General features: G+C 35.7%; 1 protein-coding gene and 1 long non-coding RNA gene across 2 annotated transcripts in view; one reads left to right on the top strand and one right to left on the bottom strand.

Moving 5' to 3' along the window:
* Positions 1-643: 643 nt before the first annotated feature.
* Scn9a (sodium voltage-gated channel alpha subunit 9) overlaps positions 644-25698 on the top strand; it is an 86259-nt gene continuing 61204 nt past the window's right edge. Inside the window, exons 1-9 of the mRNA XM_051184563.1 lie at positions 644-948; positions 4055-4173; positions 4473-4562; positions 5068-5196; positions 6500-6591; positions 7545-7757; positions 20744-20807; positions 21946-22087; positions 23875-24081. Coding sequence (XP_051040520.1) covers positions 691-948; positions 4055-4173; positions 4473-4562; positions 5068-5196; positions 6500-6591; positions 7545-7757; positions 20744-20807; positions 21946-22087; positions 23875-24081 — 1314 coding nt within the window. The 5' untranslated portion in view covers positions 644-690. The remainder of the gene's footprint in view (positions 949-4054; positions 4174-4472; positions 4563-5067; positions 5197-6499; positions 6592-7544; positions 7758-20743; positions 20808-21945; positions 22088-23874; positions 24082-25698) is intronic.
* LOC127222467 (uncharacterized) overlaps positions 23865-25698 on the bottom strand; it is a 101905-nt gene continuing 100071 nt past the window's right edge. Inside the window, exon 3 of the long non-coding RNA XR_007834541.1 lies at positions 23865-24013. This is a non-coding gene — a long non-coding RNA (uncharacterized LOC127222467). The remainder of the gene's footprint in view (positions 24014-25698) is intronic.

Here is a 25698-nt window from a genome sequence, read left to right on the forward strand (position 1 = left end):
AGATGTAACATGTATTTCTTTCCCAGCAGTGATTACACAGTTTGAGTTTATGTATACATTACCTTTTATGTTTAAATCTGCTGTTTTATTGTTATTTCTTTGGATTTGAAATTCAGAGCCAAACCCTTGTGCATGAAAGGAAAGTACTAGTCCATTAGTTACTTTCTTTTTACTGTAACTAATACCTTTAAGGAAAGGAAGGTCTAAGTTGACTCACTGTTCAATGGTACAGACCACCATGGCTGCCAAGTATTAGAAGAATGACCTTGTGGCACTTGGTCACACTGTGTCCATAATCAGGAATCTCAGAGGTTTGGTTAGCTTTCTCCTTTATATGAAGCCTTAGGTTCCAGACCATGAAATGGTGCTGCTTATATTCAAGGAAGGGCTTCCTACTTCAGTTAATCCAATGTAGATACACTCTCCTAGTCAAATTCACAGGATAACCCAATATAATTAATCCCTCACAGTTGAGTGCAAGGTCCTATCCTCTAGGCAGGTATAGATCCCACAAATTTGACGATCAATAACAATCACCGTCTCCAAATACACAGTAGACTGAAGTCTGTTGACATCAGTTTTTAAATTGTATTCTCTAGAATCCATGTAGCTACATTTTCACTTCTTTACTTTTACCCAGGCCTCTTAGGTAAAGAGATAAAGAGGAAATAACAAATACAGGATGAAAACATGGCGATGCTGCCTCCTCCAGGACCTCAGAGCTTTGTCTACTTCACAAAACAATCTCTTGCCCTCATTGAGCAGCGCATTTCTGAAGAAAAAACCAAGGAACACAAAGATGAAAAGAAAGAAGATGATGATGAAGGTCCTAAGCCCAGCAGTGACTTGGAAGCTGGTAAACAGCTGCCCTTCATCTATGGAGACATTCCCCCTGGGATGGTGTCAGAGCCCCTGGAGGACCTGGACCCATACTATGCAGACAAGAAAGTGAGTTATTGAGACTTCAGTGATAGGTTTCTTTTGACTTCATTCCATACAAAGACATGCGAAACTTAATGACTTCATTAGCATTATAGTAAATATATATTAGGAGGATGAGAATATGTATGTTTTCAAGTATTTCATTATATTGGCATTGGCAAGCTGATTTGATTTGATTAAATTTTTCAACATATTCAGTAGAATGTCTCTGCCTCTTAGATGGGCCTGGCCATGCCCCAACCTGCTGTGCCAGACTATTTTGACTCCTCATGGGAACTCTTATCCTGTGAGGAGGAGTAGACTAGGGGTGGACTAGGGAGGAGGTGAGTGAGGATGGGAGGAGGGGTGGGAGGGAGAACTGTGGTAGGAATTAAAATGCAATCAAAAAAATTGGAAATAGAAAAGCAAGTCTGTCTTTTTAGATATGACATGGTGAACCATCTCCTGTAATTTTATAGTTGCGCTGATAAATATTTTACACCCATTAGTATGTAGGGGACAGGGATGAAGTCCCAACTTGATGGGTCTCTACCTGCTGCGCTACCTTGCCTGCTATTAACAGAAATATTTAACTCCTAAGTGTGTGGATTTTAAAATTCCTTTAAAGTTTCATCACAAATAAATAGTTATAACTTCAATTATTATCCCTTAGTAGCTTATTTGTTTTCTAATGAGAGACAGAATGGGATTGGATTCCAGAAGGGGTAGGAATGAACTGGGGAGTAAGGAGAGGGACAATGGTAATCAGTATATGTTAGGAAAAATCTATTTTCAAAAAAAAAAAAAGAAAAGGAAATTTAAAGCAAAAAAATCATTCTTTTTTATTTTTGAATTTCAACTGCCATGTAACTTGACCTTGCTAAGACTGTGAAATAACACAGTGGTTTTTATGTTAGTTTTGACTCCCTTATTTGCCCTTTATGACACAATTACTCACTCTTCTTTTGTACAAAGCCAGTTTGTTGAGACAATGCTTAACTCAAATAAATAAATAAATAAATAAATAAATAAATAAATAATGGGTTTCCCTTACCCCCCCCCAAAAAAAAACCACTTATGAGTTTATTTCCCCAATTTGGTAAGAAAGACCAAATTGATGGAAGTTTGTTTACAAACATATGTAAAATTCAGACATATGTAAAAGCAAGACAACAAAGGAAAAAGATCACTGCCTTCTAGATTACAGAAACATTTTGCCTTCTAAGTGCCGAAAATCATAACATGATTTAGACTTAGTGTTTCTGAGTTCCTAGTCTTGGATTATTTTAATATTTTGTGGTTATCATTTATTTATTTATTTAACTAAGTGAAAAAATTATGGGAAATGTCACTTACCTTGCACTGGCTAAAATAAAACATGTTAGTTCTTTCTTTATATTTCATTCTTTTTGGATTTTACATCATGCATTCTGACCCCACTTATCTCCCCATATCCCCTCACCTCAAATCAAAACCAAATTTAAAAGAAAAACCAAAACCAAAACAAAAGCAAATAAAAGAAGAATAATCTTGTTGTGGAATCTGTAGTATGGCCTACTGAGGCACACAATTTACCCTTTATTCCTGTAGTCTTTACTTGTGAGCATTCATTCCCATGAGTCATTGGTATGGCTCAAGAACAAAACATTTCAATAATTTTTCTTTTAAAAAATTCTTAATAAACTTTTTAAAATGAATTTGACCAATGAACTGCAAGACTATTTTTAGTGAAGGAAGAATTGAGCTATATACAAATATATACTGATTTTTAAAATTTCAATGAACATTAGCAAACATTTTTTGAATTTTTTAAACATCATAGCTATACAAGTAAAATACAAGAATTTAACCGAGTGATTGAAAGGATGATCCCAGGCCGGGAAGATTGCTCAGTCATCAAAGCACATACATTGCAAGGAGAAAAGGAGGACCTGTTTTCCAACCTGGAATCCACATAAAAAAGTAAAATGGACATTATGGCTTATAACCCTAGTCCTGAGAAGTCAGAGACAGATGTGTCCCTGGAGTACACTGGCCAGCCAGGCTAGCTGAATCTTGGGGATACAGGCCAGTGAGAAACCCTGTCTCATAAAAACTAGGTCTAATATGCCTGAGGAATACTCTTGAGGTTGTTCTCTAACCTCCACATGCATATACACACAGTTACATGGGCATCAGAACCCTTAAGTGACTGCTTGAATGTGCACGTGCACACACACACACACACACACACACACACACACACACACACACACACACACACACACAGAAAAGGAAGGGAAGGGAAAGGAAGGGAAGGGAAGGCTACTTGCAACTCTGACATGGAAGAAACATTTTCTTTTATTTTTTTTTTATTTTTTATTTTTTTTTATTTTTCAAGACAGGGTTTCTCTGTATTGCTTTGGAACCTGTCCTGGAACTAGCTCTGTAGACCAGGCTGGTCTCAAACTCACAAAGATCCATCTGCCTCTGGCTCCCAAGTGCTAGGATTAAAGGCATGTACCACCAACACCCAGCTTGGAAGAAACATTTTTAATCAATTTTGTATTAACCATGACAATTCTGATCAAGCTTTAAAACTCTCAAGGCGCTTTGGTAAAAAATCATAAATAGTTTCTACCCAATGTTAAAATCTGTGTAACAGAGGAGAGAAAAAAATTATTTAAGACTAACTTAATAAGAAGTTATTGTAGTCAGTGAAGGGAAGACTTAATGCTTTGGAGGGTCCCTCGGAGTGTGCATCTTGTTCCCCGTCCATGGGTTGCAGATAGCTGAGAAGAGTTATGACTGCTGCCAAACACATCATCGCAAACACACTTACACTGTGAGATCTTGTGCTGCTAACTTTATTTTGGTGTTATTGAGCATGAACTTGTAGATGATGTATTGTCATAATTTGGGTATGCCTACAACTGAGTTATATGCATCCATATATATATATTCTTAGCAGCCTTGCAGTTCACTTGCCAAAGTGACTGACACCTCCTTCCATGCATTCAAATTGCTTGTAAAATCCCTTGGCAGCATTTCTTCTCCCATGCACTATGATATGGAGGTATGAACCACTCATAGCAATGTGCTGGATAGAAATTTTGGGAGTATCACTTCATCCTGTTTCTTTTTCCTCCTGCAGACTTTTATAGTATTGAACAAAGGGAAAGCAATCTTCCGTTTCAACGCCACTCCTGCTTTGTACATGCTGTCCCCCTTCAGTCCTCTAAGAAGAATATCTATTAAGATTTTAGTGCATTCATATCCTTTCCAAAGCCTAGTCTTAAGCAGTACATCAGGATATTGGGTTTGCTCCTATACTCAGACCTAGACATGGGCAATTGTGCACCTTGAAAATCTTTATAGATTCCAAGATATTCTCAAAAGAGAATGAGAGGGTGGTCTTATTAGTGTTTTAGGATATGTTAATTATATTCAAAGAGCCAAAAGAGTAATCTATGCATCTATTTCGATAAAGAAAAAATTGTGTTTGCATTTCACCCAATGTCATCATCAGCCCTTCCTCTTGTGTTTGTCCCAATTCCTTGACTGGAAGCTACCTTATTCAGCATGCTGATCATGTGCACCATTCTGACGAACTGCATATTCATGACCATGAGCAACCCTCTAGAATGGACCAAAAATGTAGAGTAAGTGTACATCAGCTTATCTTAAAGTAAAATGTACATCAGCTTCCTTTTTCCTACCAGAAATTGGTAAGTCAAGTGAGTCAATAAACAAGATAGTTTGTCTTCTCATTCATGCAATTTTCTTTCAGTCATCCCCCCCAATTCCTCATGTTAACTCACTGGGAATATTTTTGGATCATTAGATGCTACAGTGTTTCTCAAGAGTGAACTTACCATATCTCCTTTTCTGTTCAGAAACATGATATGCTGCTCATGTTAGTGGTTATATTGTTCTTAGACACTCTGTTGGATTTGTCTAGGCAGATCTGACACCCAATTTCTCAGTCCTTTAAATAGCTGTGTCTTCTGTTATTACATCATTTTAAGAGTTCCTGGAAAAGCCTCGTGTAGTATGGTCTTTGAGGCGGAGTGATCCATATATAAGCAGCTTCCAAGAGATGTCTTCCTTTTATTAGTCAGGGATAATAAACTGTAAAAATTTTAATGAGATGTTTACTTTCTTTAGATACACTTTTACTGGGATATATACTTTTGAATCACTCATAAAAATTCTTGCAAGAGGCTTTTGCGTGGGAGAATTCACCTTTCTCCGTGACCCTTGGAACTGGCTGGATTTTATTGTCATTGTTTTTGCGTAAGTACTCTCAATTTTTTAAACTGGAAAACAGATGAAAGTCTTGGAATAGTATTCCAGTAAAATCAACTTTTGGAGACTGATTTACCTTGCATTCAGTGGCTATATTTAAAAGTAAATGGACTTGTATAAAAGCCATTTATTCACACTCCTACTTTTTCCAGAAAATGTTTTACACTCAAATTATGTTAAATGTAAAGATTATCTTTCTTCCTTCCCAGAACTTTAATTGGCATGTATTATACATGTATGCATACAGTTTACATTCTTTTCTTAAGGTTTTATTTAAAAATTAAAAGTATGTGAGAAGCACTCTTAATTCTCACTAAAAACTAAGGTCTCCAATAATAAACACAATGCCTGCATTTGTGAGCTAGTATGTATATTGAAATGGAAAGTTAAATATTCTTAACTGAGCTGTGTGTTACCACACACTTCCCTGCATTTAATGTATTGTACATCTATTCCATGTGCACCACTACTTTGATTATAGTTTTAAGTTATTTATATTTTTTTTGCAAATTCATTTGTCAGAAACTGTTTTAAAGTCTCAACCCTAGATAATTTACTTTATTATTTTGGATTCTAAAAGTATCAATTTCTAACCTGAGACATTTTGACAATTCAGAAGGGTCTTAAATTTAGTATTGGATTCCCTGATCCTCACCCACCTCCTTACTCACCAAGGTTTTCTCCATTATAGAAGCTGTAGCTCCGTTGTCTCCTGTGGATACGAAAATAGCAATATAGGTCCCCTTCTCATGGTTCCCTATTCTTTATTGTTATAATTCATGTATCACAAAATTCATCACTTTTAAGTATGCAATTCATTGTCTTCTAGTGTATTTACAAATTGAACAGCCATCACTACTATCTAAATTGAGACTATTTCACCCATTCAAAAAGGAAATCCTTTACTGACTATTCACCTCATAATGCAGACTATTGAAAACTCTCTATTGCCTTTGCTGTATGAATCCAATGATGGACATTACATCTGAATGGAATTTGCTGTGTTTGGCTTCTTCTCCTTAGTATAGTGTTTTCAACCTTTTATAGGAGATTAAAACTCTGTATTACTACACTAAGCTGATGATGGAAATATTTGATTATTTAAATATATGAAATGCATTAAAACACAATATTTGGACTTTTGTCAAATGATTCAAATCATGTATATTAGGCTTAAATTAGGACAGAAAAAGACTTGCCAAACTACTTATAGAAAATACTCTGAGTAACAGTACAGGTAAGTATTATAGATTCTACCTAGATTCTGAATAACTCTGATTTAATTCTACAGGTATTTAACAGAATTTGTAAACCTAGGCAATGTTTCAGCTCTTCGAACTTTCAGAGTCTTGAGAGCTTTGAAAACTATTTCTGTAATTCCAGGTAAGAAGTGGTTGGTGTGGAGCATTAGGCCACTCAACTCCAGCTGCTTGGGAGTTTTCTTTGTCTGTGTGTGTGTTGTCACTGTGTTTGTGTATAAACTCCCCTATTACAGATATGTGACAGAGTTTGTGGACCTGGGCAATGTCTCAGCGTTGAGAACGTTCAGAGTTCTCCGAGCATTGAAAACAATTTCAGTCATTCCAGGTGAGAGTGGGGTTAAACACAGGGGCTGACTTTGACCTTTTAGAGAAAAGAATTTCCTTCTATAGTTCAAACCAAATTGCATTTCTTCTGTTTCATATTGCAATCTTTATTAAAAAGTCAGCCCTTGAGTTTAACAAGCTGCATGGGTCTTGGAGAAGGAAGATGACCACTTGGCTCACATCTCCACTTGAAATTTTTCCTCCTGCCAAGGGGCTGATTTTCCACTTTTTCAGGAAGGAAAATTTCAACTAACCAGAACTTCATATAGTTACAAAGATAAAAAAATATCTGCATGTGGATATTGCATGATACTTTTTTTTTGTCTTTTTCAACAAACTGTTTCTTATTTGAAAATTGGTTCAGTATACGTTGTCACTGTGTGCTTCCATTAAGTTTCTTACATTTTTTAGTATCATTATGTAGAGGTGGTTTGTTTGACCAACATTTACTGAATTAGGAGTTATAAAAACTATGTTTGTGAGTGTGGCTATGGTTTCTGCAGCCATCATGCTTAACTAATGAATCTAAATACTTTTGCGGAATATTTTACTAGTTTTAACCACTTGTAGATCATGGAAACAAATTATGCAGATCCAGCTTTTGAACCAGAAGATTTCTTTGGTTTCAATTAGTTAAGGCCACTGACTTGACATAATGCATGCATTTCTAGTAAAGCTTGTGTCTTGATTTGTTTCTCACTCAGAGCTTTTATGTCATTGTGGATGTACTTTTCTCCCCTGTGCTTTAAGGCCTGAAGACCATCGTGGGAGCCCTGATCCAGTCGGTAAAGAAGCTATCTGATGTCATGATCCTTACTGTGTTCTGTCTCAGTGTCTTTGCATTAATTGGACTACAGCTGTTTATGGGAAACCTAAAGCATAAATGTTTCAGGAAGGAACTTGAAGAGAATGAAACATTAGAAAGCATCATGAATACCATTGAGAGTGAAGAAGAACTGAAAAGTAAGAATACCCACGTAGTTGCTATTGGGTAGAAATAACACCAAAAGCTTGATTCTATTCTAACTATGCATGGATGCTTGAATTTTAATTACTTTGAAGGTATTCAATACACAATAAAAATTTGTCAGTGTATGAATTGTTATCATGTTAGAAGTGACATTATAAGTCTTTCTTTTCCTTGGCCTTCTAGTGATTCTCTTTATAAAAAGCTGGGTTAGGTCTATAACAACAAATTTCTTCAAGATGAAGATTCAAGTTGCTAGGGACTATAATGACTCACACTAAAAAAAGATTGCATCTATGTATACAATATGGATTCTGTTCTATAGTCTTATTTTTATTAAAACACTAAGATAAATGATATGCAATGCAATTCTGTTTTTTCTTTAGATTATACTTAGAACTATAATATCTTATGGTTAAATTAATGCTAATAATGATAGAACTATCAGTTGAGCTATTTGGGGCTGGAAAGATGGCTCAGCTGTTAAAGGCTAGACTCACAACCAAAAATATAAGAGATATTTGGCTGCTTATAATATTTATGTAGGGTCTTATTAAACAAAATGGCTTAGTTTTATAAACACCATTCATATAATAATGATATTTTATCAACACCATTCATATAAATAATGGAAAATTTGATAGGCTTTGTAGCTATTCCTGATAGTATTTTCATTTATGATTGATGGAGTCAGGCTGCAAAGACTAATTCAGAGGAATCTCTCATTAGTACAAGAAGAAGACAATCTGCACATAATCTCAGAAGTCTGCTGGATTCAGAAGCACATGCCAAACATAACCCACAAACTGCATATTCTCTAGAGGGTTTCTCCCTAGAGTATCTTTCACAAGAGCTATTGATGAACAAGAAACAAAACTGAAGTCAAGGCTGTGACCATCTTGATACTTAGTGTCTGTGTGGCATTGCCTAATTAACTTAGCATAGGAAATTCCAATCTGATCTCAGGATAAGGCAGAAAACAAGACACTTTACCTGCTTATGTCCCTTTTGCCAAAAAGAAATGGGAATGTCCTTAGATAGAGGGGAATTTACTTTTTCTAGATGATTTTAAATACTCACTGGTGATTAAAAAAAAAAAAAGCAAACCAAGCTTGCTGAGATACTAAAAGTAAACAAGGAGTGTGGATAGGGCTGATGGGATAAAAACTACAAGTTCCACATAATATGTGTCATTATTATCACGGTTTGTTACAAATTATCAATTTTCTTCCTTTTATCATTCTGTGACTTTCCAGTTTCTTCTTTTTATAATCAATATGTCTTCAGCTTTCAATTTCTAGAAAACACTCATTTCTTAATTTGTTTACTACAGAAGTGATGAATAAAATTCTGTCCACATTTACATTCATTTTTAAAAATTCAATTTGAGATCCTTCCTAAATTTAGCTCCTTTCACAATTGTTCCATTAGCATTCCTTTTATTCCAAGCCTTACCCTTTTCTGAGTTCATAGTTTGAAAATCTTTCAGTATACTTGGTTAGAAGAAAATCTTCAAACACATTTTTATTAGAATTTGTTTAGCAAAGAATGATTCATGAATCCAGCTGACCGGAGAACAAGAAGAGGTTCAGACAGCTCAGTCCATTAATTAGGCAGCCACTATTTGCAAACAGGAAAAAAGTCATGACTTAGTTAAAACAGCTCATGGGTTAGAGGTAAGCATTTGCCTCACATGGGCATGGCCTCATCAGTTCTCAGTCATAATGAGTTGAGGTCCAGCTGTTCTTATTGTTCTAGACTCAGCTGCTTGATGTAAGGCTGAATTTACTGATAGCTTGTTTCTGTACATTTGGTTTCAGTTCTTTCAGTAAGGAGATAGCACTAGGCCAAATTTAATTTAACACTTTGCCCTTTTAGTCAGTTCCTGAATTTTCAAAGTTTAAATGAAATCATGGGCACTGATGTCTCTTTCCTTCAACATGCCAACAAGATTGGTTGGCCTCAACCTGGGATTCAGAGTTCCCAACTTCTGGTAACCTTAATATTCCTTTCTTCACTCATTGTTTTATTTATTATTTTAACTATAGCAAAATCATTTGGTTTATAATTGATCACTGCATAGAGACAATTAAGATTTTTGAAAGAATACAGCACATAAAGGAAATATTTTTATGTCTATAAGGAAATAGCAAGACATTGATGTCTATTGCATAGAAGAAGTTCCCACACCTCAATTGATCAAAGTCTAATGCACAATAATGTACTAAAAGTGACTTTTTAGACATTAGTTTGCTTTTTAACTTCTTATATTTCTTATACCTCCTGTTTATTCTTTACTTATACACTTATTTTTATTACCTGGAGATTGAACCTAGGACCTCACATATGTTAGCTAAAAGCACTACCCACTGAGTTATATCCCAGATACAGTGTTTTGTTTATCTTGAAACTGAAGTTCTACCATTCCAGATATATTTATTGAAGTGTAGTAGATGTTAGTTACTTTGTTTCCAACATGTAGTTCAAAGCAATCTTGTTACTTAAAGAAGTTGGCTGGGTAATTATGACCTTTATAGTAGAGTTATCTATTGTAGCCAATAATAGAGACACTAGTAATGAATGTATTTATATGTATATTCAGCTAGGAAAAGAATGTCCAATGCAAATATGGCCACATAGAAGAGGGTTATATGCCTACAGGAAATTTAGATACTCAGTTGCCTGTTAGATATGCATTGACAGCTATATTGTTAGAATTAATTATGAATATTGGAGCCTCGTTGAAATAAAAAGTTGTTCATGGCTTTGATGTAAAGATAATTATATCACTAAAGCCTCTAAAGATGAAATATAGCAAGAAAAGGTGGTGTAGTGCATTGTACCCTGGAGAATGACTTGGAAGTTACCAGCAAGAAAGCATGACATTTTTGAAGATTTCAATGCTGAATCACTGTATGGTTACAGGGTACCAACAATTAAGGAATTAAGGGTATACATTTGTTTCATCCTTTCCATATTGGTGTCGTATTATTCGATTACTGATATAATTTAACTACAAAATCATCTACAGCTTTTGGCTATTATATTTAAATGAAGAATCCAAATACATGATTCTAAACACCTAACCCTAAAGAGAAGACTTTTACAATTTGAACAATTTTATTCATGTTTCCTACTGTCATTTTCTAAATCATTTTACTCTACTATGTTATAAGAAAGTCACATAGTGCACTTTTTAAGAATGGAAACAGGTCTTAGTATGAATTTGGAAGCTACTCAAGACATCCACATATAACACAAGATTTACTTTATTTTAAATACTTCTTTATTTTCTCCAAATTAGACACAAAACAATATATGCCTGACTAGGTATCACCAACCATTTGATGTGGATCAAATGAAATACCTTAACAATTTTAATGCTTCCCAGCTGAGCTAGTATGAAAACATGAAAAGGCTTTTTTTGATGTTTAATTAATCATTTTGTGTGATGTTGAGGTGTTAATTATTTTTCTATAAATTTGTTCTTTAAATTAGAAACAAGTTTGTTTTACATATCAATCCCAGTTTCCATACCCTCGTATTCTCCCCTGTTCCCCCCACCAAACCCCATCCCATTTCCTTTCTGCTCCCCAGGGAGGGTGAGGCCTTCCATGGGGAGTCTTCAAAGTCTGTCATGTCATTTGGGGCAGGACCTAGGCCCTCCCCCATGTGTCTAGGCTGGGAAAGTATCCCTTTATGTGGGATGGGCTCCCAAAGTTCATTCATATATTAGGGATAAATACTGATGCATTACTAGAGGCCCTATAGATTACCTACTCTTCCTAACACCCACGTTCAAGAGGTCTGGGTCAGTCCTATGCTGGTTTTCCAGCTATCAAACTGGGGTACATGAGCTCCTCTTTGTTCAGATCAGCTGATTCTGTGGGTTTGTCCAGCCTGGTTTTGAAACCTTTGTTCATCACTCCTCCCTCTCTGCAACTGAATTCCAAGAATTCGGCTCAGTGTCTGCTTCTGCTTCCTTCAGCTACTGGGTGAAGGCTCTAGCTAGAATGACATATAAGGTAGTCATCAATATCATTATTGAGCAAGAACATTTAAGGTAGGGTCTCCACTATTGCTTAGATTGTTAGTTGGGGTCATCCTTGTAGACATCGGGACATTTCCCTAGTGCCAGATTTCTCTTATTGTTGTATCTCTTTTCTTGTTCTCCTCTATTCTTTCCCTAAGGAAATCTTCCTGCTCCATGATGCCCACCTCTTCTCTCCTCTTCCCCTTAAGTTCCTCTCCCACCCCTCCTTGCTACCAGTTTGCTTGGGATATCTTGTCCCTTTCCTCTTCTCCAAAGGACCATGTATGTCACTTTTAGTGTCCTCCTTGTTTCTTAGCTTTTCTGGGGGTATGGATTGTAGGCTGGTAATCCTTTGCTCTATATCTAAAACCGATGTATGAGTGAGTACATACTGTGTTTGTCTTTTTGTGATTGGGTTACCTTACTTAGGATGCTTTCTTCTAGTTCCATCCATTTTCCTGCGAATTTAAGGATTCCATTGTGTTTTTCCACTGAGTAGTACTCCATTGGGTAAATGTACCACATTTTCAACATCCATTCTTCAGTTGAGGGGCATCTAGGTTGCTTTCAGGTCTGGCTATTACATATAAGCTGCTATGAACATAGTTTAATAGATTTCTTTGTTGTATGAATGTGCATCTTTTGGGTAGAGTAGAATTACTGGATCCTGAGGTAGACTGATTCCCATTTTTCTGAGGAACCACCATACTGATTTCCAGTTGTTGTATGAGTTTTCACACCTGCCAACAGTGGAGGAACGTATCCATGATCCATATCTCTCCAGCATAAACAGCAAATGCTCTGATATCTTGGGAATTTGTGGGATTTCTAAAACACATTCTAATAATGTAGCCAAAGAGACCAACCTTAAAGTAAGCCAAGAATTACCTAATAACTGATAGCACTACTTAGTTACTTTATAAATCAAGGCAGACAGACACCATTCACAGATGACTAATGGGCCCTTCTATCAAAAAAATGAAATTTAAAGGATAATTAATGAATGAATAATTATATGACAAAAATCCAAGAAAGCACAATTGCTTTCACTCAGTAAGCCAGAACAGATTTTAGAAGTTGGTTAAATTTTTAGAAAAATATAAGTAGTTCCCTTCTAATCTTAGCCAGCTTTATCATGCATGAAATTTCTTTGACAGAGTCTATTTTGCATGGCTCTCCCATGATCTTAATAGTTCTTTAGCTATTTGTCCTATACTATTATTATTTTCCAGTTTGAAACAACTAACCATATGGTTTACAGTCTTTTTCCCATTACAGAATAAAACATCCTTGGGTTGGGGGACAGTGCAGGGAGGCAAAATTTAAAATTTAATGCAACCAGTTAGTCAAGAAATGTTTGAAAGACATTAGACATAATTTTAAAAAAATTAAACTATGTACAGTGTGAATTTAAGCAAAACATAAGAATTGATGGACTATAACTGAACTGAGAACAAGAAAATGGAAGACATGCTTTTTACTGTGAAAATCATAAATGAAAGCAATAGGTCTATAATAGAGTAGAGCACATTATGCTTCTCTATTCTCAAAGCCTTAGTTGGATAGATCTGGAAACTCACAAACACCTCAGACAGGTGATAAGGAAGAGGAAGTGCCTTCTCCAGACAGGTCAAAGACAAAGCCTAAAGCAGACCTGCTTATTATGTAACAATAGAACAGAAATGAGTATACATACTTTTTTCAGTATTATATATTTCAAATAGTCTATTATTTGAGAGCATAATATATGTTTGTCTAAACATTATAAAAAGCAAGCAGGTATCAAAAATTAAATCTAAAAAACTCTAAGCAACAATCCCCTTTAATATTCTCTTCCTGCCCAGAAACCACATGGTTGGTCCTCACCAAAGTATAACAGGACAGCTGGATGTAGTGGCCAAGACTATAATCCCAGCACTTAAGAAGCAGAAACCAATTGTCTCAAACGCAAAGCCATCCAGGCCAGCCAGGGCTATATTAAACCAACCAACCAACTCACTCCACAGACAAAAATCCCAAACAGCCAGAGGTTGTGTCATATGACTCTCATCCCAGCCCTTGGGAAATAGAAAGAAAGATCAGGGATTCAATATTATGTCAGGAAAACAAGAGTTTTTGGCCACCCTGAGCTATATATGACTCAAAAGCAAAACACAAATCAGACTCTTAAGGCCAAAACAAAAATTAGAAAAACCCATAAAAACTAGAAAATACATTTACTGCACAGAAAATAAATATGAAGTTTATGTAAACTGAGATTTATTATATTAAAGTAGCAATGATGATCTTAAGGCACAAACATTAACTTCTTTGGAACAATATGCAAAGCTATATCTTCACTTTCTAAAAATTTATGCTCACCTTTAGCACTACATATGTTTAATATTTAAGGCCATCTCACAAATGTAAAACAATCATATAAAACACATGTATGTTTCATTAAGGCTGAGTGCTCAACAGTCATTATACTTAGTGAAATTTTCATTATTTGAACAACATGGAAGCCATCAAAGATGTTCATGAGAAAATATGCCCAGGGTGTGAAAGTCATACTGAGGGAGTTTTAAAGTTGAATAAGAAGTCAGGAAAGAAACGTGTAGTATACATAGACAGTTGAGATGTAGGGTATCTAAATAACAGGGCATGGTTCCTATTTGTACTGGGGATTTTGATAGGAATTTTTGTCCTAGAGATAGAAGTGGGTAGAACGCTATATATGGATATTACGGCAAGAGAGAGAGAGAATGGATTAATGCAGGAGAGATAGGGAGAAGTTTTGAGGATGTGAAACTGAAAAGCAGAGGGTACAAACATCTTTACTGAGGACTGAGAAAATAAGTAGTCTCTAGAGTCACTGGAAGAATGATTAAGGCCAAACTCAGTGGCTATTCTTTCCTCCAGAGATATAGACAATAGGATGATGAGCAAAGAAATAGGTTGGAAAAGGAAGGGGGAATTCACAGAGGGTTTTGAGTAAAACACACCACAGGATCAAATTAGGGATTAGATGACCAAGTCTATTTTTGGATGTTAATTTAATAAAACAGTTTACTTATTTGAAATGTGATTGTTCAGTAGCTATGAGAATTGCTCCTCCAAAGTTTAATCATTTGGTAGCCAGTTTGGAAAATTGTTACTAGTATAGGTTGGAACTCTGCTTGATTACTTGGATAAACAGGGGGATGCATGGAAGGTTAAATATTACTAAAGGAAGATAAAATGAATGTCCACTGATTTAAGCAGACAAAGAAAAGAGGAAAAGTAAGAGTACTTGTTATATCATGAGAACAGACGCAACATGAGGATTAGCATCCCTGAGGAGATGGCTAGTAAAGTAGCCCCCACAGGAGTCCTGAACACAATAGCCTTTCTTGATCCTGTAGTAAAACAGTGTTAGGGAATTTTTTTAAATTTATCAAATAGAAAAACTCACTGCATAAAAAGCAGAATTCATAGATGCCACTGATTATCACTCACTATTTCAATATTCATCAAATACCCTTTGAAGTTAAAGATGAACATAAACTCCACGTAGTTCTGAGCTAAGTTTCCAGTTACTCTTAAGCATTACAATCACAAGTTTGTGTTGGGCTAAAGTAGGATTATTTTATTCTTATGTCTAAGAAATTAGCCATTTAAAAGAGCCTTTGTCTTCACTTGTACAAGAGTTTTCCTGTCCTCATATACAGCTCTTTCATGTTGCTTCAACATCTCAAAGAACACAGGTTATCATGTATGATTCTTTCTCAGCTGATCTTCTACTTAGTTTTCTCAGAACTGGATCACTCCTGTGGCTTGGAAAATACACACTTTGTCACCAAAGTCTCATGCTGTGTGCTGCGGCTATAGCTGTATTTCTGAGTAAGAACAATTAGACCCAACCAAAGAATTAGTTTTTTCTATCCTGCACCACTTGTCCTTAGACTGACAAAATATTTGTTTTAGATTATTAATTTGACAAATTTGTTATATCCATTTTTGTAATGTTTTACTGTTTCCCCTTGTGTACTTTAGTGGAAAGTTGGAAATTATCTCACCAAAATTCATGGTATTAGGAGTTGTGTTGCATTTATTTTACTGCAAAAATAATTGACTTTTAAAATCCCTTTTACAAATGTAGGACTACCTATTATTTTTCTTGTTCTTGCTGATTTTCTGTATTCACAGAGTCACACCATCATCACTACTGTCTAATATAAAGGTTTCTCAAATCTTCATAAAGAAACCCATTGCTCATTAGTAGTCATTCCTCATTCTAAACAGTCTTCTAATTATATTTACCTACTTTGTATATTTAATATAAGCAAAAATAAACAACTGTTGCTCCGGTCAACATATTTGACTCCTTTTAGTACCATAGTGTTTCAAAGTTCCTCCACACTGTGTGTATTAATTCTTTGTTTCCTTGTGCCATGAAATAATATTAAATTCTACATATATACGGTATTTTACATACATATAGCATTTTTCTACATTCACTAGTTGGTAGATATTGCTACTGTTTGTTATATTTGTCATCACTATGACCAAATATCTGAAACAACATCCTAAAGGAAAGAAGGATTCATTAGGCTCATGGTTACAGATGACTCAGCGTATGGTCCTTGATTATAAAGATCCTAAGTTGATGGTGGGGCAGAATATCAGAGCAGCAGAATTATACTAGTCAGAGGTACTCAACTCTTAACTCCCAGGAATGAGAGTTAACCATAACAGGAAGGGAGAAAAGATACAACAGGACACATCTCCAACCACGCATTTGCCTCAAATGAGCCCCATAGGCCATAGGTTTATCACCTTTCTGCAGTCAGTTCAAGATTTTAGTCCTTGAATGAATTAAGCCAGTCAATAAGTCAGAATCTCAGTATCAATTGTCTTTGGAAACTCTTTATAGCACAGAAAGAAATTTACATAATTTTATGAGCATCCTTGAACACATAGGAGTATAATGAACATGAAGTATTTATATGATCATGTGTCTTCCTTTTTTTGACCCAGGCCAAATCTCATGTATCCTAGACTGGCACTGAATTCAGTACAAAAATATCTTTGAAATTCTGGTCATCATGACTCTAGCTCTTATATACTGGAATTATAGGTATGACCCACCATACCTAGTTTACACAGTTTTGTTAATCAGACTTAGGGCTTCTGTTGTACTGGGCACACATTCTACTCACTGAGTTTTATTCACAGACCCTAGGAATATATTTTCAACTCTCAGGTTGCAACTATGGTAAAATTAATGAATCATGATTATATTAGTTAATAAATCACTTTCTGAATCATCTTTTTAAGTTTTATACAATGATCACTTTCTCTTTCCAGGGTATTTCTCCTTTCCTTCAGATAATAAAATTGTATTCTCTTGGGGCCAATTAGTCTACACATTTAATAGCAGCTTAGGAAGGATTGTAACGTGCTCTGTAAGAGCAGAATGAGCTAGTTGCATTGCTAGACCTTTCATCATGCCTATTGAATTAAATAGAAGCCTGATAATGTGAGAGTTCAGGTAGCTCTTGAGCCTCTTCCTATGGTTCAGCCCCTCAATGACTAATGAATAATCAGTGTTAGTTTCATGGATAATCATTAGGCAACCTTACCTCAGTGAAATGTCAGGTAGGTTTGTGTGTGAAAAATTACATCACAGGACCCAGATGTAGTCGTAGCCCATGTCTATTGCCTCCACATTTAGGAGACAGGTAGGAGAATGAGTGTAACGTGTATGGTTTTTCCGCCTGCCGCCGCTGGTCTGGTCCCGCCGCCACGCCGCCAGCCCCAAATAATACACAGAGACTCTGTATTTGGTACAATACTGTTGGCCTGGTTACTTGATTCTTATCGGCTAGCTCTGCCTTTAATTATGAACTCATTTCTGCTGATCTATGTATTTCTCTTACCGGGGAGCCGGCAGCATACTGCTTTCTTCAGACTCTCCATCTTAACTCCTCCTTACTACTTCCTATTTCCTCCTTGTCTCCTAGTCCCTCCTATCTTCCTTTCCTATTGGCCAACAGTGCTTTATTATTAAACAGTATGAGAAACATATACAGAATGACATCCCCCATCAGATGAGAGCTTGATACAAGATTGAGTTACTTAGAGTTTTATGTGAACCTGGAATACATTGCAAAATCCTTAAATCAAAACCCCAAACAAGGTCCTTTTGTGCACCAGGAATACATCCTGGTTCCAATGTCTGAGGTCCCTTAGACTGCTCAGTCCTTCTAGGTGAGACCCATATTCAGGGGGACCTGAGTCAGTCCCATGCTGGATTCCCAGCTATCAGTCTGGGGCCCCTTTAGCTCCTCCTTGTTCAGGTCAGCTGTCTCTATGTGTTTCTCCTACCTGGTCTTGTCCTCTCCCTCTGCATCTGGATTCTAGTTCAAGTCAGTGTTTAGTTATGGGTGTTTGCTTCTGTTTCCAACAGGTACTAGAATTAGAGACAGGAGAGAAGTCCTAGTCCCTAGTTCAAATGACTTGACATATTTACATGACCCCAACTGGATGGTATTGCCCTACATGTGGAATTTGGGTGGGGTGATGGGATGGGAGGGTGGTCAAGGTGCATGTGAGGGAGCAGAGAGGGTAAGAGGGAGGGAGGCAGGGAAAGGGAACTGGGATCGACATGCAAAATAATAAATAAATAAATACCCCAAACAGATAAATAAACATGTATAAAAGAGATAGAAAATTACATTTTGCCTTGACTATCTTTACATTGACAGACTCATCATCAGTGAAGCACAGGATCTTCTTTCAAAACTATTTATTGTCTCACTAAGTGACATGTTTTCCAGTTTTGCTTGTTTCTTCTAAGAAAAACAGGAAGCTGGTGTGTGAGGCAGTTGGTTAATCTCCTTTGAAATTAAATGATATTTTAATGATAGTAGTACTTGTCCTTCAATGACTAGTATGTGTGGAACTGTGATAATATTCTATCTGCAAAGCCATCTATGAATCACTTAAGAATGCCATCGGTATTTCTAACTACAGTTCCCAAATGCAACAGTTACAGAAGCTAGATGATTTAATTAATTATATAGGAATCAGTAAAAGCAATGCCAAAATATAAGAATATGTAACTTCAAAGTCTTAATTCCAATTCCATTATTACTACGAATGTCCCATAATCACATTTTTTGTTGTTGTTGAATTGAGCCCAAAGGGAATTTGAGCCCTTTTAAAAATTGTGATTATATACATACATGGAAATGTCATAGTGTAATTCATTATTTTGTAGAATTAATACACACTAATAAAAAAACACTAGTATTTGGGAGTGATGATACAAGCTTCTATAGTCCTTTACATAATTTGAAAAATCAAGTTGCCTTCCAGTCACAGCACGAAGTCTTAAAACTGAATGATTAAGAAACCAGGAAATCTTTTACCATGAAAAAAAATGGCTACAAAGGGCACCAGGAAATGTCTAGAGTGAAAAATATGAGTTGATGATATTATTAAATTCTCAACATTTGGAACTTCCCTGTCATATAGGTAATGATTGGTAGGTGCACAAGAAGGGAATTTTATAAAATAAATTGCATCCCTCCATTTGCTGTATTGCATAATTGATTATTTTGTTTCAGATGTAGTACTTTGAGAAACAGCTTAGAGTTCCTTCTCTGTATCCTCCCTCCCCTCTTTACCCTTCCTTTTCCCTCCTCTCCCTTTTCCCCTTCCCTCTTCTCCTCTCCCTTTTCCTTTCCTTTCCCCTCCTTTTCTCTCCTTCCCTCCTTCCTTTCCTTCTCAGTTCTACGTTCTCTCTAGCAAAATTCCTAAAACCTGCAGCTTTGAATAAATTTTTTTTAATAATTTCAAAATTGAATGTATCTCCAGACCTCCATCTTAATCATTGATGCTGTCTCAGGACATTCTGTGCCTTACACACATTTCATCTGTGCCCATCAACAGTTGCTACCTACTGTATTCCACTCCTTCATATCTAAGTTTTCTTGAACCGGTTACTGTATCTATGTTTAATCTTCTATCAACACATTGCTTACAGGGTGATAAGAATAGTGTTTCAAACATCAGTGAATGGCTTCTTTGTCAAATTCCATCCCTTTAGATTTTTCTGGACCCAGGTTTTCTTGTTGTTTTAAAATATTTTCATTAGAGTAGTTATAATTCTCTATTTCTTTTTTCTTTTTTGTTTTTTAAGGTATGACTAAACCAGCGTAAATGAGAAAAAGTCAATTTAGCTCAAGGTTGCAGATGTTTTAGTCCATGGTTACTTAGCTCTGTTGTTTCTAAATTTATGGTAAGGCAGAGCATTATGGCAATGAATATAGCCAAAGAAACTGCTCCTCTCATAGTAGCCAGAAGGTACAAAGAGAAAGGAGACAGAGGAAGGAACCAGGGACAAAACATGTCCTTCAAGGAAATATCCCCAGTGACTTACATTCTTGCTCCAACTATGCCTGACCTTCATAGTTAGTTCTCTGTTGCCTCTCAATATCCCATTAAGACTGGTCCCATAATGCGTTAATCCATTCATGAATTTAAATCCATTTTGATTCAATCAATAACATCCCAAAGGCACTCACTGACTCTGATTGTGTGTACCGAAGAACAAGCCTTCAGTACTAGAGCCTTGGGGGCAACAATTAAGATCCAAACCAACCATTACCTGAAATTGCTACACATATTATTTACTTAATTGTTTTCATACACCAACATCCATACACACCAGATAAAGGAAACTATGCAAAGCTAGTGATTTTGTTTATCATTTTTGTCTTCATAATCATTTGCAGGCCCATAAAATGTTGTAAGTAAATATTTTATGAATAATATATGAGAATATAAATATGACAAGATATTCATTACCAGGCATCAGACTTAGATGTTTGCATACATGTCTACATTCATTGACTTACTTGACATATGACTCTTTCAGCTTATATCCTGTAATGATATATTATTCAAATTCTTCCTAAACAGAATATTTTTATTACTTGGAGGGAGCCAAAGATGCTCTCCTTTGTGGTTTCAGCACAGATTCTGGGTAAGTAATATTTGTTTGGCTTTCAGTTTAAATGTTGCAAAATTATGTTGCTGATGAACACTTTTAAATCTGAATTATAGTTTTCATAAATTTCATGGCATCAATTTTGCTCATTTTATCTAACAATGAACATGTTTAAAATATTTATGGTTTATCCATGAGCTGGAAAACAAGACTGACCATGAGGTAAACTTGAATTAAAATAACATAGCAGTCATAGAATCTTGAGATATACAAGAATTTCTTCCTAAAGGCCTATTAAATGTTGGTTGGCTAGGTTAAGACTTTTCTCTTTGAGTAGAAGAATAACAACTTCCAACTCAAAGTACTCCATTGCCTAATTCAGTATGACTCATGGGTAACCAAGTATACTGCTCTGACCAATCTACTCAAGACCCTGTGGAATAGGGTAAAGATATTTTGAGAGCTTTCTATTTATGCAAACACCATTTTGATTTCTCCATACACCACCCTCAGTTTGCAAGGAAGCTTTGTACCTATTCTGCCTCCCATCAAGGAATCTCTTCATGAGCCTCTGAAAACTCTGCCAACCTCAGAATCAAAAGTGCTGCTTCTCCCCCAAAACTGTTATAAAACACCATGTTCATCTAAGGAGGCTAAAAACCGATCTTCCAGTTTTAGGAAGTAAAAAGGTTTAAAGCCACAGATCTTTGTGAGCATTCACAAATGTATCATGACTGTTCTTGGGTTTAATTCACTCTGAGAATAATTTTCAGAGAAGCCACTTTACCAGAAGCTTTCATAGCAAACTTTATTGATTTGAGTTGATGAATAAGTTGCTTATGAAATCTACCATTTATTAAATGGTTTTATGAGCAGGGAGTGAGTTATTCATGTTATTTAAATTCAAAGTTGGATCTTTAAGTTTTTGAGGTAAGGCATTTTGCTATTTCAACTGGAGGAAAGTATACCTATGAGAACTTAAGTAATTTGGCAAAATGGTCAACTAGTCAATAGCAGAATGGGATGTAATGGCCATTTTGATCCCAGATTATGTGCTCTTAGTTGTTCTGCAACACTGAGCCTCTAAAATATACCTTGAGTTTAATACTTCTATAGTGCTCCTTAGCTGCATGCTGAACTTATTCTGACCTATAATTTCCTTTGTCATCTGTAGTCAGTGTCCAGAAGGGTACGAGTGTGTGAAGGCTGGCAGAAACCCCGATTATGGCTACACAAGCTTTGACACTTTCAGCTGGGCCTTCTTGGCCTTGTTTCGGCTAATGACTCAAGACTACTGGGAGAACCTTTACCAACAGGTGGGTGCCAACAGAAACACCCATCTCTGAAGACCATCAATGCCTAATGTACATTGTCTTCCACCTTCTGAGCTATTGCAGTTGTTGTTGTTTTCTCTTTTTATTTCTGTGGACATTATGGGAATCTCTTATGTGCATTTCTAAAGTTAGAGATAATTTATCCTACTAGTAGTAGAACAGATAGTTCTTAGAACATAAATAATTTTCTTCTCTGTTCTAAGCAATGTTAATTTTTTGGTCTTTCTTAGTATATTACCCCACAGGTTCCCACATATAGGGCAGAGAACATCAAAGTGTTTTTGTTTTTTGGTTTTTGGTTTTTTTGTTTGTTTGTTTGTTTGAGGTGCCTTTTTACACTCACCACATCCTTCATATGACTGCACTGTCTGAGCCCAAGAAACTCTCCTGTACTGTTTCCATCAGACTATAGTGTTGAATCCTTATTTACTATTAAATACTCAGGTCTTCTCCAAACTTTTCTCTCCATTGTCAACTACTTCCTCCTCTTGACTTCATGACCCTTTAAATGTTACTCAACTTACAGCATCAATCTGCTATACTATTCCCTCACATGACCATTTACCCCTCACATGGATGTGAGGTGCTTGCCATATGGGCTCTATGTAGTTACTATGTACTCTCAGCACCCAATTCCAAAAGGAAAGTGGTTGAAATGATACTTCTATTATTCCATGTAACCATTAATTTCTTTTCTCAGAATTTCTACAGGTACCTCTTTGGCTTCCTTTACATTTACTTCTGTGAATGATTATACAAGTTATAAGAACTATATAAAATACCCTTTGTAGAAAATTAAAAGTAATAGAAATAATTTGGGGGTAGAAACAGAGTCTTCGAATGCTGAACTCACATGGTCATCTTTTTTCATCTTCCAGAGTATCCAGGGCCACAGTTGTGGACCACCATAGCAGTCCCCAGCTTTATAAATGTAGAAAAGGAGTATATCTTAGCTCAAAATTAAAGTCATATAAAACAAGTACTGATATATAATTTTTCTAAGGGAAGTCAAAAGATGGCCATATTTAAGTTAAGCTATGGAAGGAAGCTAGACTTTCTTACACACTAGTAGTGACCTTGGTAGAAAGTTAATGAAAACCAGAACAAATGTTTCCATTGACCTAATAATTCCACTTCTAGGAATTTATTCAAGAGAGAAAAAATAAAATTAACAGAGTGTTAGAACAGAGAACTGAGTAAATATTAAAGATTTCAGAGGTAGATAAGTTTCAATAACATCTCTGTGCGATTTTGAATTAATCTAAAAATGAAGTACATAGCAGAAGATAAATTGTGTTTAAAATTATTAGTGGTGATACTAGATAAAAATAAATATCCAGGAGGCCAATAGATAAATTCAATCAATAGGAAAATTTAATCAACGTTTAAAATGACAACCTAAGCTTTTAAAATAAAAGAATAGGATTTTAACAATGAAAGGTCCTGTTTCAAAAAATTAAAAGATATCCCTGGAGCTGAAGTTACAAATAATATCAAAAATGTGAAAAATAAGGGATTGGTATATTATTATATTTAATACTAATGAAGAATCAAATCTTATTGCCAGGCTATTACTTTGCTATATATTTTATAATATTAAAAAACTTCGTTTAATACAGATTTTCTTCAAATGTATTATTTTCATTTATATTTCCATAATATGAAATTATATAAAATATCTTTTTTGCATATTGTTCATGTACCAGCCACAATGAAAAAGCTTAGTAAAAATTTGCATTATTAAAATAACAATTTTTCCCCACCACCAGACGCTGCGTGCTGCTGGCAAAACCTACATGATTTTCTTTGTTGTGGTGATTTTCCTGGGCTCCTTTTACCTGATAAACTTGATCCTGGCTGTGGTAGCCATGGCATATGAGGAACAGAACCAGGCCAACATTGAAGAAGCTAAACAGAAAGAATTAGAATTTCAGCAGATGTTAGACAGACTCAAAAAAGAGCAGGAAGAAGCTGAGGTAAGTGTTTATCATTATAAATCTAAAGATAAGGGGACACAAAAGTCCTTTCCATTTAGACTCCCCTGATTTCTGTAGATGACATCTGATGTGGGCTGAAAGGCCAAGAAACAAGTCCTGTTTTCTATATAAATCACATCCCTTTGTTTTTAATGTGTTTGAGGGAATGAGCTCTAAACAGATCTAGAACTGACACCTGTCAAAATCATCTCCAGATTCATAACAGATGTTTTGAGATGTTCATAATTCTACCCCCCCACACAATGAGTCATCATGGCAGTTTATAAAATACAAGAACTGTGTGCATTTTTAGTGATAATAGCTTTCTTTTGAAATTTCATACACAGATAGTACATTCTGATTGTTGCTCCCATAACCCTCTCTTAATTCAGTCCCACCTGAATACCCTTTAGTACCCCCTTACAAGTCTCTTTGCCACAGCCACGTCTTTTTCTTTTTCTAACCCACTGAGTTTAACCAGAGTTGCCAGGGTCCATGGTTTGCTATTATTCTCTTGAGCCACTTAAGCTAATCAGCAACTTAAGACAATGGCTGCCTCTTCTCTGGAATCCATCAGTAGCTTATAATTCAGCAGGAAAGGTAGGGCCACATGGACCCTTCTTATATATAATTGAATGATGATAGGTCCAGGCTTGTGCAAGCCCATTGGTGACATTCATTGTGTCATTCATATATCACAAAATTACCCCCATCTTCTATGCTCTTACATTCTTCCTTTCCCCACTTCAACATTGTTCCCAGAGTCTTCTGGTGAAAATAACATAAATGTCCTCTTGGAGGCTGAGCACTCAGCTCTCACTTATTCTTGGTGTTATAAGGAGAGATGCAGTTCTTCACTCACCACCTTTCACTGCCAAGAGAAGTTTCTCTGGATAAGACTGAGAATGACATTTGTTGGTAGCAAAAGACATACTTTTTTAGAAGCCAGTTTGTGACCAGTTCAACTTAGCTAATTAGCATTAATAAGTTCCCACATAGGACTGAAGATCTCCTCAGTCATGGGTTTTTAACTTAGTAGATAGTACCAGGCATGGATCCCATCTTGTGAAATAAACCTTAGAAATGTAACTATAACATTAAGGTTAACCAACAATGAGGAGATGAAAAATGTTAATTAACTTTTGTTAATGTAATAAACTTTCAGATTAAAACAGACACACTAGTGATTGTGACCTCTTCCAAGTAAGACACAGGTGTCTAATAACCCTCTCTGTGAAATCAGACTTCAGTAGAAAAGGCTAAAAGGACCTGTTCAAAGACTAATAATCCCAAATGTTTAGAAAAAGCTTTAAAAACTGTCAGGTGATTGGGCGTAATTAACCTATTGAATGACTGTAGCATTAGCCCAGGCCAATAATCTGTGATGAGGAGAAACATTGTTGCACAAATACTTGTAGTGCAGTATTTTAATAATGTTAAAATTCAGAAATATAACACATTTTCAAAACATCCAAATATATATAATAGTATTATATCTTTGTGTCTTGACATTGTACTCATCCATAAAATTATGCATTTTTGAGAAAATTCTCTAATGAGGAAAATGTTGCTAAAATAATAGTGGGTGGAATGATAGATGAGACACAATCACAATTT

The sequence above is a fragment of the Phodopus roborovskii genome, unplaced genomic scaffold (assembly GCF_943737965.1).
Source record: "Phodopus roborovskii unplaced genomic scaffold, PHOROB, whole genome shotgun sequence".
NCBI classification, from domain to species: domain Eukaryota; kingdom Metazoa; phylum Chordata; class Mammalia; order Rodentia; family Cricetidae; genus Phodopus; species Phodopus roborovskii.